The following is a 15193-nucleotide window of genomic DNA, read 5'->3' as shown; positions in this document are numbered from 1 at the left end:
ACACATCAATGCTCTCACAGCAGATGCATCATTCCATCGGCCTAGAGCAGCATATATATTGGACAGAAGCACATAGGGTGAGGAATTCTGTGGATCCAGGCGAAAGAGCTGATCTGCAGCTTGTTTTCCCAAGTTTGCATTTCCATGAACAGCACAAGCGCTAAGCAGGACCTCCCATAAAATAGGATCATCTTTACATGGCATTTGGTCTATTATCATTTCTGCTTCCTTGAGGCGCCGGCACGACCCAGACAATCAATTACACAGGTGTAATGATCAGCCATTGGCTTGATTCCATGCTCCTTTTCCATGGAATCCAAGTAATTCATACATTCATCAACCATTCCTGAATGGCTACATGCAGTAAGAACAGCAATAAATGTCACACTATTCGGCTTCTCTTCAGTACTCAGCATGTATTCGAAGAGTTCAACAGCTTTCTCGCCACAGCCATTTTGAGCATATCCATGTATCATCTCATTCCATGAAACAATATTCTTCATCGGCATGCTATCAAAAAATTGCCGTGCCTCATTGACGTCTCCACATTTGGCATACATATCTATCAAAGAACTCCCCACATAGATATTGTGATTGCATCGATTTTTCACTATCTGGGCGTGGATTTGCCTTCCTTGAGGCAATGAAGACAATCTAGCACATGAAGTTATCACACTTGCATAGGAAAATTCAGTGGGAGACATGCCATTTTCTCGCATCTGCTTAAAGAAAGTAAAAGCTTCCTTGCTAAATGAGTGGAGAGCAAGGGCACCTATCATTGAATTCCAACTAACAACATCCCTCTCCGGCATGCGATCAAAAACCTGCCTCGCCTCCTTGATGTGCCCACATTTTGAGTACATATCCACCAGTCCACTAGCAACAAACATGTCATTGTGAAGCATGGCCCTTATGGAAGCAGCATGGACCTGTTTTCCAAAGTTCAGAAGCCCAATTCCTGAACATGAGCTAAGGATAACAGCCAAAGTGGTTCGATCTGGCTGGACATTTTGAAACTGCATTTTTCGAAACAATTCAATTGCTTTTTGATAGCTTTCCTCGTGGCAGTACCCAGAAAGTATAGCATTCCACGAAGTCACATTCGGGCTTGCTATCTTATCAAACATCTCTCGAGCAGCTGCAATGTTGCCAGACTTGACACAAGCAGCTAACAAGCTGATGTAAGTCACCTCATCAGGTTCAAAACCAGATTGCTGCATTAGTTTCAACATATTTATTGCCTTTTTGCTGTCACCTCTCTGACCATACCCGGCTATCAAAATATTAAACGAAACAACATTAACACCAGGCAGTGAGTTGAACACCTCTTCTGCCTCATTCATGTCACCATGCTTTGCATACAAATCAATCAGTGAATTGCCCACATGGGAATCTGATTCAAATCCATACTTAATTGAAAGAGCTTGTATCGATTGGCCAAGTAAAATCCCATAAAGCCGAGAATTTTGATTAAGCAAACCTGATTCCTCATCCTGTGCTCTGGCACAAGCACCCACAATGCTCGAAACTGCAACCGGATCAATAGGAATTACATTCCTGTGCATATTTCCGAACAAGCTCGCAGCTTCCTCAACAGAACCACTCTGCACCAAACCACCCATCATGGCAGTGTACGACACCTCATTCGGCCGTGCCATTGCATCAAATATCTCGAATGCATCACTAACACTTCCACACTTGGTGTACATGCCAAGCAATGCATTCTCCACGAACAAATTCTCATGGAGACCAACCTTCACAGCGAGCCCATGGCACTGCCTCCCATCTTCCAAAGCCATTAGGTTCCCACAGGCACTCAACACACTAGCAAAGGTGAAATTGGTCGGCAAGAGTCCTTCCTCAATCATCATGTAATACAAATCCAATGCCTTTCCTTCCGACCCACCCCGCGCCAGGGCACCGATCATGGTGTTCCACGACACAACATTCTTGTCGGGCATTTGATCGAATAGTTGGTGGGCGACTTCCAAATCGCTGGCTTTTGAGCAGGCCGATATGATGGCGTTCCAGGAGAAGACATTGGGGTGGGCGATGGAGTGGAAGACTTTGGTGGCGTAGCTGAGAGCTTTGCAATGGGAGTAGAGCTCAATGAGGCGATTGGAGAGGAAGGTGTCGGCGGAGAGGCCGGCGGAGAAAATTTGGGCGTGGACGGCTTTGCCGGGGCGGAGGGATCGCTTGGTGATGAAGGATTGGAGGAGGTTGGCGAGGTAGTTGGCTCTGGGATGGCCCATGGTAGCACCTCTGGACTTGGCATGGAAGTGAGGCTGGGTTTGTATTCGTACATGAGCGGGAAGGTCAGTTGTGGCTGTTTTTTTCATCATTTATTTATTTATTTTGCTTAAAACGGGATATTCATACCCTACATGCAAGAGAAAGACTTTGTGCACCATGCGGTACAATAAAAATACACCGCTCCATCTATTAGGTCACGTAGCTATCATATTTTAATACATATTTAATATAATTTTATTTTTTATTAAAAAAAATTTTTAAATTATAATATCTTATGCAATATAACATCCTACGGTCAAATTATAATTTTTTGTATAACAACAGTTATAATTTGATCAGGATGTTATAAAAAAGAAGAGTATTTTTGATATTTAAAAATTTTATAAATTTTCAATGATAAAAATATCTTTCTTCCTTTATAACTTCTGTAAAAAATTATGACTTTCTGTCATGCATGAAGTTATAATTTGATTGTAGGATGTCATTAATATGATCACAAGATATCATAATTTTTTTAAAAGAGAAAAATATTTTCATCATTTAAAATTTTAAACGAAAAAGTAAAACTATATACATTAAATGTACGTTGAAAAATGATGGCTACATGGCCAAACAAGATGGAGCGGTATATTTTTACTGCACTACATGCGGTGCATAAAAAATTACTCTGTAAATAACAAAATATCTCAAAACAGCTCTTAAACTGCCTCACACTTATCTATAAAATATCTCCTGTATGCTCAGCAACATAGACAGCCACCCAATCTTCCCCTCGAAATATCTAAATATACAGTGGACCATACAGAAGATAATCCGTATCATTTATACAGTCCATGGCCACAGAAATAAAAAATAAATTAAGTTTTTTGTTCTATTGCTAAAAACCTTTTCACATTATATTTACTTCATAAATTCATTTTGTATCTTGAAAACATTGAAATTTCTATTAAGAAACATTGAAAAACATATAGAATACCATCATTTTTTTTTGTAGAAAGAATATCATCATTTATTTTGTTCTCCTATCATCCTTTTTTGGTAAACTTCTCCGATCATCTTTACTACCATCTAGAATAAAAGGATTTGCATAATACTTTTAACCTTTTTTTTTGTTTAAATATAAATATAACAGAATGGAAACATTTCTCTCCTACTATTTTCACCTCAATAGCTATTAATATTTTTATTGGAAGATAGAGAAGAAATAATAGAAATCTATCTGTAAAAATTTTAGATACATTTGTTATGTTACGTACTTGTTAAGAAGTCAGCCATAAGCCATTTATCACTAATGTGCATTGCACATTTATTAACTAGTATTGTTTGATTATGAGCTTGAACAAGTTGATTATGCATTGTGAATATCAAAATCATGCTCTTACACATATTTCATTGGTGTAAACTTGTTTTCAAAAGCATATTGTAATGTTATTCCCTTAAAAAGGTCAGTATTCTCAGGAATCTATAACTAGTTAGGCTGAAGAGTCAATGTTCTCTTCTTTAACTAGAAAATTAGTAAAGCTTTGGATAGCTATCATACTTATACTCAACGTTGCTTGATGAATTCCATGTATTCTAAACTATTCTTTCCTCTTTTCGGATTATAAGAACAAAATGACCCCATATGAGCTTCATCTGAGGATCAAATTGGAGGCCATCGCACACCAAGTTGATATATAGAGCATTTTTCTTAGGGTGGATAAATCCAAAAACCTAATTTGGAAATTTAGGTCTATCAAGAAGTGTAGATATTACTCGATATTATGAATTATGTTAGATCAAGTTGTTTCACTTTCTTTCTTGTAATGGAGATTTCATGTTTGAACAATGAGAGGTGTCTTGTAAGATATAGATAATTCAAATATTTCGCTCTATTATTTAAGAAGATGGCCTTCATTATAGGCCTTTCTGCTATAAAATTAAATTGCGGTTTTGAGTTTGTCATCATTTTCTATAATCTTTGTTCCATTTCCTTTCTCATAACTTCAAAACTGGCTCATAGGTTTGATTAATTGATAACTAAAGAAATTCTATGCATTACCATTATTCCTATGGATAGGTAAATAAGACTTGTCCAACTACCTGAAGCAAACTATTCTATCATACATGCTGGAACGGTTTAGTACGGGTTAAGTGAACAAAAGTAGCTCCACAAATTTTAAGAATATCCACTTTTTCCTTTGAATAAGTTGATTGGTTTTCTAGCATAGTTATTGGTGGGTTAAAGTTGAATAAATAGCCAGATAAGCACTCTTTTCCATTTACCGGCCTTTAAGCCAAATCAGATACATTTATCCATCAAATGCTGGAGAAGCCGAGAAATTCTTTGTGGGCAGTGTAGAAAATCCGTTACTTTAGATGATTGGTCTACGTAGCTACCGATTTTCAATATATATTTAATGCATGTAATTTCACTTTTCATTTGAAAATTTTAAATGATGAAAATATTTCTATTTTTTGTAAAAAATTATGACATCTCATGTCCATATTATGATATCCTACGTGTAGGAAATCATAATTTTGACACAGGATGTCATAATATGCTATAGGATGTCATAACTCTTTTCAAAGAGCATGAGTATTTTCATTATTCAAAATTTTCAAATGAAAAAGTAAAACTGTAAGTACTAAATGACCAATCACATAAAGTGGTGCGCTCAACGTCAAATTTTTTATACTGCCCGAGGTGCATAAAGAATTTCCCAGAGAAGTAACCAATTCACGATAATGTCATCTATTTGTTATACAGAACATATACGAATAAAAGTCAAATGATAGGTAAAGCTTCCTATGGTTTTGAGATCGAAAATTCATGGATTCGCTCACATGCTATCATATTTTTTTCCCTCAAAACCTGTATAATGCCTCGAGGCTTGGAAAAGGCCTTGAGAACATGTCAAGGGGTTCTCTTTCCTTGTAGGAAATGACACTAAATGAGGATAAAAAAAAAAAGGAAAAAGAAAAAAAAAATGAGAAAGATGTGTTCTGGCTTTATTTCATTGATGTGGTTCATCACATGATTCGTGAGTATCCACCTACCCAAGCTGATCTTATATGATCCTCAAGAAATTGTTCTACAAGTGTTCAGTATCCATCAATTGTTGGTAAGAATTTCCTACTCTTTTTTAGTTATAATCCACCTAAGGATGAAGTGCAGATTGTGTGTTCTCTCGGTTGTCACATGAGCAGAGAGATTTTGCATCTCATTGTTTTACATAGTGCATGAGGTTTGACATTTTCACATGCTAGTTTTCACATAAAAATCTTGATGAGTACTCTCAGTCATTTGTTTTTATTTTTTTATTTCTAATACTCTTAATTTATTTAATTTATTATGTAGAAGAGGAAGTGTGTTCCAAGAAAATTGGAAAAAATAATAAATCTTTTGTTAAATGATGATGATAATAATATTATTGTTATTTAGTTTAATTATTACTGCCTTGATTTAGTCTGAAATATAAAAGAATCCGAGTTCTTGACAAAAATTCCAAGACTTATTAACACAAAATAGGGTGGCTTTTTCCTGGTATGCATAACCAAAAAGAAAAAAAAAAAATTTTTTTTTTTGCTCTAAGTCTTCCATTCATGGAGTCAAAAAGTAAAGTAGATATGATGTAATGTAATTTGATAAAGTTACAATGAATACTGGAGCTTGTACACCTATCTTACTCTAATCTTTCTAATTAATCAAAATTCAAAACAATATCCTCAATGCTGTTGGATAAGCATTTATTCCACTTCATTTCATCTATCAGCCATCCTTCTAAGCAAATCGACCAAAATTTTCAAATAAAATCTATGATAAATTTAAAATTTATTTAACTTGATGATTACTAAAAATAATGAAAATTTTAAAGATATTAGAATTACTTGATTTCCACCAACATCTCATATAAGTTAATGATTCCTAACATTAGCAAGACAAGTTAGTAGTCTAGTTTCCTAACCAAATGCCCTAATTTTTTTCTAAATGCCTAATATAACAACATAACAACATAAATGAGGGCAAAAAGTTGTGGTTAATAACAATAGCATGAACCATCAGCTGGATCATGCAATTAAGATGATCAAGGTATATTTCAATACTAAAACAAGGATTGCAACAAATCTACTATATATCAATAGAAAATGCACTGCTATGGCACTTGATCTTGCATGAGAAGATGTCTAGTCAATTACGACATGGTCATAATATCTATTTCTAGTGAGAAATGGAAGAGAATCAGAAGCTCTCTATTGCTCCATGATTATGATTTTTTGAATGTAAAATAGCTATTTAGAGGCAACACATGAGAGACAAGCTATTTTATATAGGATTTGTACTTCACGTGGGTTGATAGCCATATTACTTGAGAGGATTAATATCATATCTTCATTAGGGTGCAATTTAGGTGCATTGCAGAGTGCGAACAAAGAGTTTCCATTAGAGTAAGATGACATTCATGGCACAGTTTGAGGTCTACATATGATAATGATGCAAGTAAGAAGCCCTATAAGAATCCATGGTCCATGCAAAATCAAAGTAGCATAGTGCAAAGTTAGAACTAAAAACTAAATTATGATCAGAAATAATTAAGATTAAACTTGAAGTGAAAATTATGAAGAAAAGAACTAGAACATATCTAGAAACTTGAACTAGAAGGGAGAACTAGAATGAGAAAAAAAAAGAAGCTAAAATCAGGGGATATCTTGGAAGCCTTGTACCTTCGCTTCATATTTAGTCCTTTAGCCTCCTACTTTTGATCTTCACAAGGCGTTGATAAAAGAATGTCAACCTCTCAACTGTATCTTATCACATGACTTGCATTGCAGACATTGGAGAATCTTCTCACCACAAACGAATTTAAAAACTACCCTCCTTATTAATGTAAGGGTCAGTTGTCGTATAACTTTTTGACTTTAGGGACCATTTAGTTCATTAGAAGTGAGGGAGAAAAAATAATTTTTGAAAAATAAAAAAAAATTATTTGATAGAAAAATTAAGGAAGAGAAAATAAAAAAAGCTCTTCGTACAAGAAGATATTGTCTATATTTCATGAAAAGTGAAAATTTATGGAAGAGATGAGTTTTGAAACTTTTCACGGAATGAAAATTGATGATCCTTTTTTGTTTCTCCAAAATATCATTTTAAGATCTATGCCGAAAATATACAAAATATTAATAGATGATTAAAATAAAATATTAAATAGTGATATATGCCAAAATCTCTATTTTTTTCTCCTTACAAAATCCTAGAAAATTTTTTAGGGTCGATGGTTGGCATCTCCACCCCAATCCTACTCTCGTATAAGCCTTCTTCTCTCTTCTTCTTTTCTCTACTATTTTTTTTTTCCTCTGATTTTAATGCCTTTTGTTGAACTGTGGCTAAACAATCTTCCATATGGGAGTGTTTTGTCCTAATTTTTCTTTGGTATCTTCTATCTTTAATCAGTTTTGGTTCTCTTTGTGATGCAATATGAGCACCCATATGATTTAATAATAATATTTATATTTTTTTAATCTATTCTTGAACATGCTTTGTCTTGTTAACATTAGGACCTTTTAATCAAACAAAAATAGCTTTGATCTACTCAACTACGGAAGCTTTTTTTGTTTTGTCTTATTTGGATAGGTCAGCCAAGGAGGTCGACAAAAGAGCATGACCAGAATTCCATGAATTATCTCTTTGGTAAAAAAGAATCCTAAAAAATGTATGTTTCTGCTTCTGTGGGGCATATTGGATGGGTTATGTGTTCATGTGGCCTGTTGGAAGGACACAAATTATAAGGGCAAGAATAAGTGAGATAGTGATAGGCTTGGATTATATTTTTTTGAAGAAAATGTAGGACTTGCTGATGGCCACAAAATTGGGGAGATGGTGATAAATTTGAAATCATAGAAGTGGAGATTTGTCTCTGGGAGTTCCTAGTGGGATAATAGAGATTGTGAGTTATAATGCAAGGTACAAATGACTAAAGATACCAAATGATCTTAGCTTAGTTAATTGGCATCTTTCCACTTGATTTAGTGTTCATGTTTGAATGCTTTTGTTGGGATTGTCATTATATTTCTGAAAAGGAAAGGAAAAAAAAAACAATGCAAGATGAGCTTCATCTTTTGAAAAACTGATTAGTTGGACAAAAGAAAGAGTTGGCAAGAAACATGTACGATCAGTAGGCAAATAAGAAGTTTTAGAAAGTACTTCTAAAATGTATGCTATAGCCTATAAGGCCCTTGGCCATACACTTTTGGCTCATTGATATGGTAAGCTTTGCAAATTAGTAAATTATATTTAGAAAGTACTTTTAAAATATTTGCTATTTTGATTCGTAATTTGATCTTAAACTTACCCCTGAATTATATTTGCTATTTACTTTTTCTAACATGAATTATATTCTATGTTATTGTCATATTTTTGATGGTTACTTTGTGGCAAAAAGTTAATAGATTCATAAAGATTATTTAATTAAGTTTTGTTCTATGATTGTTTGTTGTTTGCTTATGGCAGTTATAGCTTGTTTACTTGTGTCTAAAAAAAAAGAAGATGGCAATTAGCACTTTGATGATATACATAAGATGATGTTGATGATAATGTCAATGATGGCCATGATTCTTGCAACTTTGGCATGGCTAAATATTAGGATTCCTAAGAAAGTGGTGTATATTTTTAATAGAATATTTTATGAGAGTGTGATGAGTAGAATAGCTAATCTTAGGCTTATGATAATGGAAGTGATCAAATTTGTATTGATCAACTTAGAATGGATAGGAGGGTATTTTGGAAGCTTTATGAAATACTTAAATCATTGACAAATTGAAGGAGAATAGAAATGCTCATGTGGAAGAGATGGTTGCGATATTCTTTCACATCCTAAGCTATCATGCAAAAAATAATTATGCAATTATACTTTTGTAGATCGGGTGAGATTGTAAGTAGGCATTTTTAATTCTATCATAAATGCACTCTTGAGGCTTCATACACACTGCTAAAGAAGCTTGAGCCTGTCACAGAAACATCAATATCCTGAGTTAATATTACAGTTTAAACTAAAAGCACTATTTCACCTATTAAATTGTTAAAAACACTCATTATTATGTTTATATTTGCACTATAGAATTGTCTCGGTGCATTGGATGGTACTCATATTAGAGTGTAGGATTTTGAGAAAGGCAAATATAGATATCGATTGAAAAGAATGAGATTTCTACAAATATACTTGATATATGCTCACAGGATATGTAGTTTATTTATGTGTTATCTAGATGAGAGGGGTCAACACATAATAATAGAATCTTCAGAGATGCTATTTCTCATAGAAATGGATTAAAAGTCCACAAGATAATTTTAAGTCTTTATTATTGTTGTACTTTCCTCGCATGACTAGGATTGATAATTTTTTCTCACTTTACTTTTTTAGCTCGCTTTTGAATGAGTAGGCTATTACTATCTGTGTGATGCTAGATATATAAATTATGAAAATTTTTAACTCTATTTAAAAGTAAAAGATATCACCTAATGAGTAAAGATAGGGTCATCAACCCACTACACTTAAGGAGTCTATAATATAAGGCACTCAAAGACTAGTATCTAATTGAGAGGTGTTTTGGCATGCTAAAGCTAGGATGGATGATCTTAAAGGAGTCATACTTGGTATGCCATTAAGATAATGTGTAGAATCATTTTTATATGTTGTTGTTGTATAACTACATTAGAAGAGAGATGCCGGTAGATCCTATTAGGCTCTATACCATGAAGAAGAGTAATCTCATGGCAGTTTCCCACATGATCATAGTGCATATACCGAGTATATTGAGTCATCTACATCTTGTTATATGTTAGGACTAATCTTACAATCCAAATATTTGTAGAGTGGCGGTGTAATAGAATTTGAAGAAATAATTGTCATCTTTGTTGTGTTTACTATTTGGAGCTCTTAAGATTAGTATGTGTCATGCCTCGAACCCAGTCTTGGTCGGATACATGATGGCTGCACACTCTTTAGGACAAGACCTTAAAGAATATACAAGATCTTAAAATCTCTTATAATCTCAACATTCTATGAATACTATGATCTCAATTTATAATAAATAATTTCATACCAACAACTATAAATCTTGTATAATTTACAAGACTCAGTCATCCAACTGCCATTGATGGTGCTCTATCTAATTGGTCCTTTCAATCAAGATCTCAATCGTAACCAAATATATATATCCTATAACTCTGAAAAACAAAAGAGGAAGAGGGGTGGTGAGCCTTACAGTCTAGTAAGAATCTCCATACATTCACATCAAGATAATAATATGATTGAAAATAATATATGAACAACATTAAAAGAAAACATAAACTATAAAGTCCCATATTAAGTATTCAATATAACTCAATATTGATACATATGAAAAATATACATCATATACCATCGAATATCTATCTTTTTAAAATGATATATTGCAAACATATACTAAGTAAAGCCTCTTTTATTTAATTATGGTTCCATATCTTATCATTCATATCCCATTAACTTGATCTAGATCAATCAATAGTTGTTATTAGGGTCATGGACTAATCACGGTCATGCTTCAACCTATGACTAGCAAACAATACATCACACTTCAGCCCATGATGGTAATCCATAATAATCGTACTTTTCAGTCATGGTGGCAAACCAGAATAACCATATTTTAGCCCGTAGTGGCAAACTACAATAACCATACTTCGGTCCATGGTGGCGAACCAAGAATATCCACGCTTCAACCCATGGTAGCAAACTCAAATACAACATATCTACCCATAGCAAGGCTATTCTCAGTACCATGTATCTATATATGTGGCTACTTCAGTACCATGTTTCTGCCTATGATAGGCCATTCTAGTATCATATTTCTATCTATGGCGAACTATTCTCTGTATCACATTTTTGTTCATGACGAGCCTATTCTCAGTTTAACATGGTTAGTCCAAATATCTTTTTCATAATCATTAATTTATTAAATCTTAATTATGATAGAAAGAATACGACATCATATTATGTTCTTCTCAAAAAAACTTAATAGCCGGTATCAGAATCCAAACCATTCGAGAAGCCATCAATAAAAATATATAATATAGAAAGTAAAAGTAGTCATACCAACAATTATATATCCATCAAAATTAGTCTTAAGAAATTAAAACCATGCAATCTAGAAATAAATATATATACAGGTATTTATGTCCAAAAATTCTTATCTGTACCAACGATTGTGTCAAATATAATAATCGATGAACTCCTCGATCTACAGACTCAGAATCAAGATATTCCACTCAATATCTTCTTGTATAAATAATTGCATCTCTACATAATCACAGACAATCATGCACGATTAAAGATAGAGAAATTATAAAAAAATTTCTAAACATCATAAGTCCATAACTCTTTCTAAGGTCAACCGATTGATGTAGATTATTTAGATATCTGGACCTTCCACTAATCCATAAGATTTTTAGAGAGAGAAATCAAAGAAGAGAGAAAAATTCTAGAGAAAAAAATTTAGAGTGAGAAAGTAGAGAGAAACTAGTAGAAAGAAAGTGGAGAGAGAAGATAAAGAAAGGAGAGGGGGAGAGAGAGAAAACTCTTTTATTTTTTTCTTTTCTTTTCTTTTTTTTTGTTTCCTCTTTCTTCTTCATTGAAATCAGGAGAGGGGAGATCTAAGCCAGCCATCTCTCATGGCGGCGCTCCTGACAACAACCCCTAACAGTAGTAGATCCTGATAGTATCGACCTTCGATAGCCGACCATGGCTGATAATAGCCGCTGGTCTGATGGAAAGAAAGAAGAAGATAGGAATAGGGAAAGCCTTGTTCATGGAATCCGATGGCCATCCAGCTGGTGAGGACCTCAAAGAAGCTAGGAAGAGGAAGGAGAAGGAGAAGAAGATGCCATACCTTGTCTCCAATGAGATATTTGGTCCTTTTTCCCAGCAAAAACTCACGGTGACTCTCAAAAATACTCAATGAAAATTCAAGAGAATCCCATGGATTTTACCAACAATCAATCGAGGTTTAGATATGTGCATAGGAGAGGGATTTGAGGTCTTTTATAAATCGATTCCTAAGACTTTCACCAGAATCTGACGAGCCTAGGATTCTTTTCTCGATGGAAAATGGAGAAGGAAGCATACTCCATTGGGAGTCTACATCCTTGCCTCACTTGCAAGTCATGTGAGATTTCAAATAATTTTTTTTGATATTTGATATTTGTTTTAATATTCATGCGGGAATAGGTTTTAAAAAAATATGGGTTTTTACGGTATGAACATTATGTGTTATGTTATAATCCTTTTTTAATAATTTCTTGCTATGATATAAACCTTGTTATGTTATGTTATAATACTGTGTTATGTTAAATCCTTACTTAATAGTTCACCCTTGTTATATTCTATTGTAATTCTGTGTTATGTCAAATTCTTATTTAATAGTTCTTTTATACTTATTCATTTGGATAATATAATGTAACCTAATATTATGAAATTGTGAATATATAAATATAATATATGAGATTGTAAATATAGATATGAGCACCTCAATAGTAGAAGAAATCTCAACAAGAAATAAGAGGACAAAGTGCATTAGGAAATGGGGTTCTGTGGAGCGTGCCAAGCTTGTTGAGTCATTAGATGAGTTGGTAACCTAAGGAGGTTGGAGGGCCGACAATAAGACTTTTAGGAGTGGATATTTGCAGTAATCAGAGAAACTGATGGAAGATAAGCTTTCTAGATGTGAATTGAGAGCAACACCCCATATTGAGTCTCTAGTCAAGCTTTTGAAGGAGCAGTACAATGTTATTATAGAGATGTTGGGACCTAACTATAGTGCATTTGGGTGGGATGACATCAATAAGTGTGTGACCTATGAGGAGGATACTTTCAAGAAATGAGTTAATGTAAATTGGTATTATAAAATTATTCATATTTTATTTGAAAACTTTTCTTACTTGCCGCATTATTTTTTTTTAAAAAAAATGTAGGGTCACTAAATGCTCACAGAATAAGGAACAAGCATTTTCCTTACTTTGAGGACCTAACTAATATTTTTAGGAGGGATTGTGCATCAAGATGGGAGTTGAAGCACCTATAGATGCTGTTGAAGAAATAGAGATGGAGGAGCAATAGGATCTACATACACCACCAGCTATCAATGACAGCTAAGAAGAGGAGAACAATTTTGTTAGTTAGAGTTTCATGATGCATACTTTGCAAACGGCTACTAATACTAAAGCTGAGATCTAAGTCGGCTAACCAAAACTAAGAAAGCTAGGCATGAGGCACTTGAGGTAGTAAGAGAGCTTACATTTGAGATATCTGAGCTAGGAAACTTGATGGCAACCACTGGAGACTATATTAGCAAATTGGCTTCATATTTTAAGCATGAATTTGAGGCTATAATAAAAGAATGGAGTGGTGTTTGAGGTGATGAAGGTGAAAGTTTTTCTCAAGCTGAGATTCTTAGGGTGGGCAAAAATATGATTAAGGATCCACTGAAGACTGATTACTTTTTCGATTTTCCAGAGGACTATAGATGGGCATATGTTCCAACCCTTTGCTTGCTAGACTTTCAAAGTGGAATGTTGCTAAGTTGTTGTAGGCCTGGTGTATCCATTTTGAATATTATATATTGGGTACCTTTTTAGTGTAGGCCTTATTGATAACTATTAGATATATGTCATAGAAGTCAATTTTTGACTAACATATTATTCATTCTATTACATAAATTTATACTTTAAACTATTGATTTAATCAATAAAAGATTTTTTTTTTTCATTCAAGTGTTATATTTCTTGAATCGTTCTTAGAATTGATGTTACGATATATATTTTCAAGTGTTGAGAATTAGAGTTATGTATGATCGATTCTTAAATTATTTTCGGTCATAAGATAGTCATAGAGACGGTGATCGATCTAGATAGACCGACACACGGTTCACTTCCTTTAGGATAGATGAGTCTCTAGTCTACAGTGTCGAAACACTGAGCGATGAGTGTAGATAATTATTAGAAAATAACTAATACTAAGCATGACCATACATGAGATCACATAGATTTCTATTCAATCATCAGTGATCATCTCAATATTGTAGTTTTGTGACTAATCTTTTGACCTGCGATGTCACAATTACTCACAGTAAGACTGTTGTAATTTGACTACATATAAACATTGACTCAATCATGAGTTTTTGTAGTGAATGTTGGCTTCAGTTGGTTAAGCTGTGCGAGCAACATGTGCATCTAGATAGGATCTATCGATCTTGATAGAGAGGAGTAGTCCTATGAGATTTGAGAAGCTGACTCCACATGTCTATGGCCATAGTAGTGTGATTGATGAAAAAGAATTTTTATTTAAAATCACTATTGGACTTAAGCTGATTAGATCTATCATACGACTGATGATGAAGTTTGATAATTTATCTATGACCTGCCATCTAGTCGAGACTCACGATAGAGGGACTGTATCATACATTAACTATACCTAGAGCTTTTATTTTGGTTCTATTGAGTTGCCACTACATATTGTTAGATGTCACTGATAGATTGTGAAAGTTTAATAGGATCGTTCTAAATCAATGATCCATGTCGAGTTAGAGTGAAATTATTCTGACCCACTGAAAGAGATTTCAGTGATACCTATAATAAAGATCATGGTATGTCTCACTACCAAACAGAATTGAACCTACGGGATCACACATAAAGGGAGAAGGCCTTGATTAGTTATAATTGGACTTATGAAGCACCAATTAATATGGATGTAGAGAAATCTTATTGGGTTCATGTTAACCTTGCTCGCATCTGGATGAATCTAATTTCTCTTGTAGTTGGTTTGCTTATATGATAAGCATTGATCAATTCCTACACTTGATTTGAACCTAATTGAATATGATTCAATGGCCTTCAATGGTTGGATGCTTAATTTATTGCTTGGATTAAATCAAG

At 33.9% G+C, this 15193-nt stretch overlaps 1 protein-coding gene and 1 pseudogene across 1 annotated transcript in view; one reads left to right on the top strand and one right to left on the bottom strand.

Moving 5' to 3' along the window:
- Positions 1-2382, bottom strand: part of LOC109506064 (pentatricopeptide repeat-containing protein At4g20770) — a 34299-nt gene extending 31917 nt beyond the window's left edge. Inside the window, 2 exon segments of the mRNA XM_073260948.1 lie at positions 5-236; positions 239-2382. Of these exon segments, the coding sequence (XP_073117049.1) occupies positions 5-236; positions 239-2342 (2336 nt within the window). The 5' untranslated portion in view covers positions 2343-2382.
- A 10399-nt stretch (positions 2383-12781) lies between these two features.
- Positions 12782-13897, top strand: LOC140859263 (uncharacterized; annotated as a pseudogene).
- The last annotated feature ends 1296 nt before the right edge of the window (positions 13898-15193 follow it).

This window comes from Elaeis guineensis, chromosome 7 (assembly GCF_000442705.2).
Source record: "Elaeis guineensis isolate ETL-2024a chromosome 7, EG11, whole genome shotgun sequence".
NCBI lineage: Eukaryota > Viridiplantae > Streptophyta > Magnoliopsida > Arecales > Arecaceae > Elaeis > Elaeis guineensis.
Note: the sequence above shows the minus strand (reverse complement) of the source record. Positions and strands in the feature narration are given on the sequence as shown.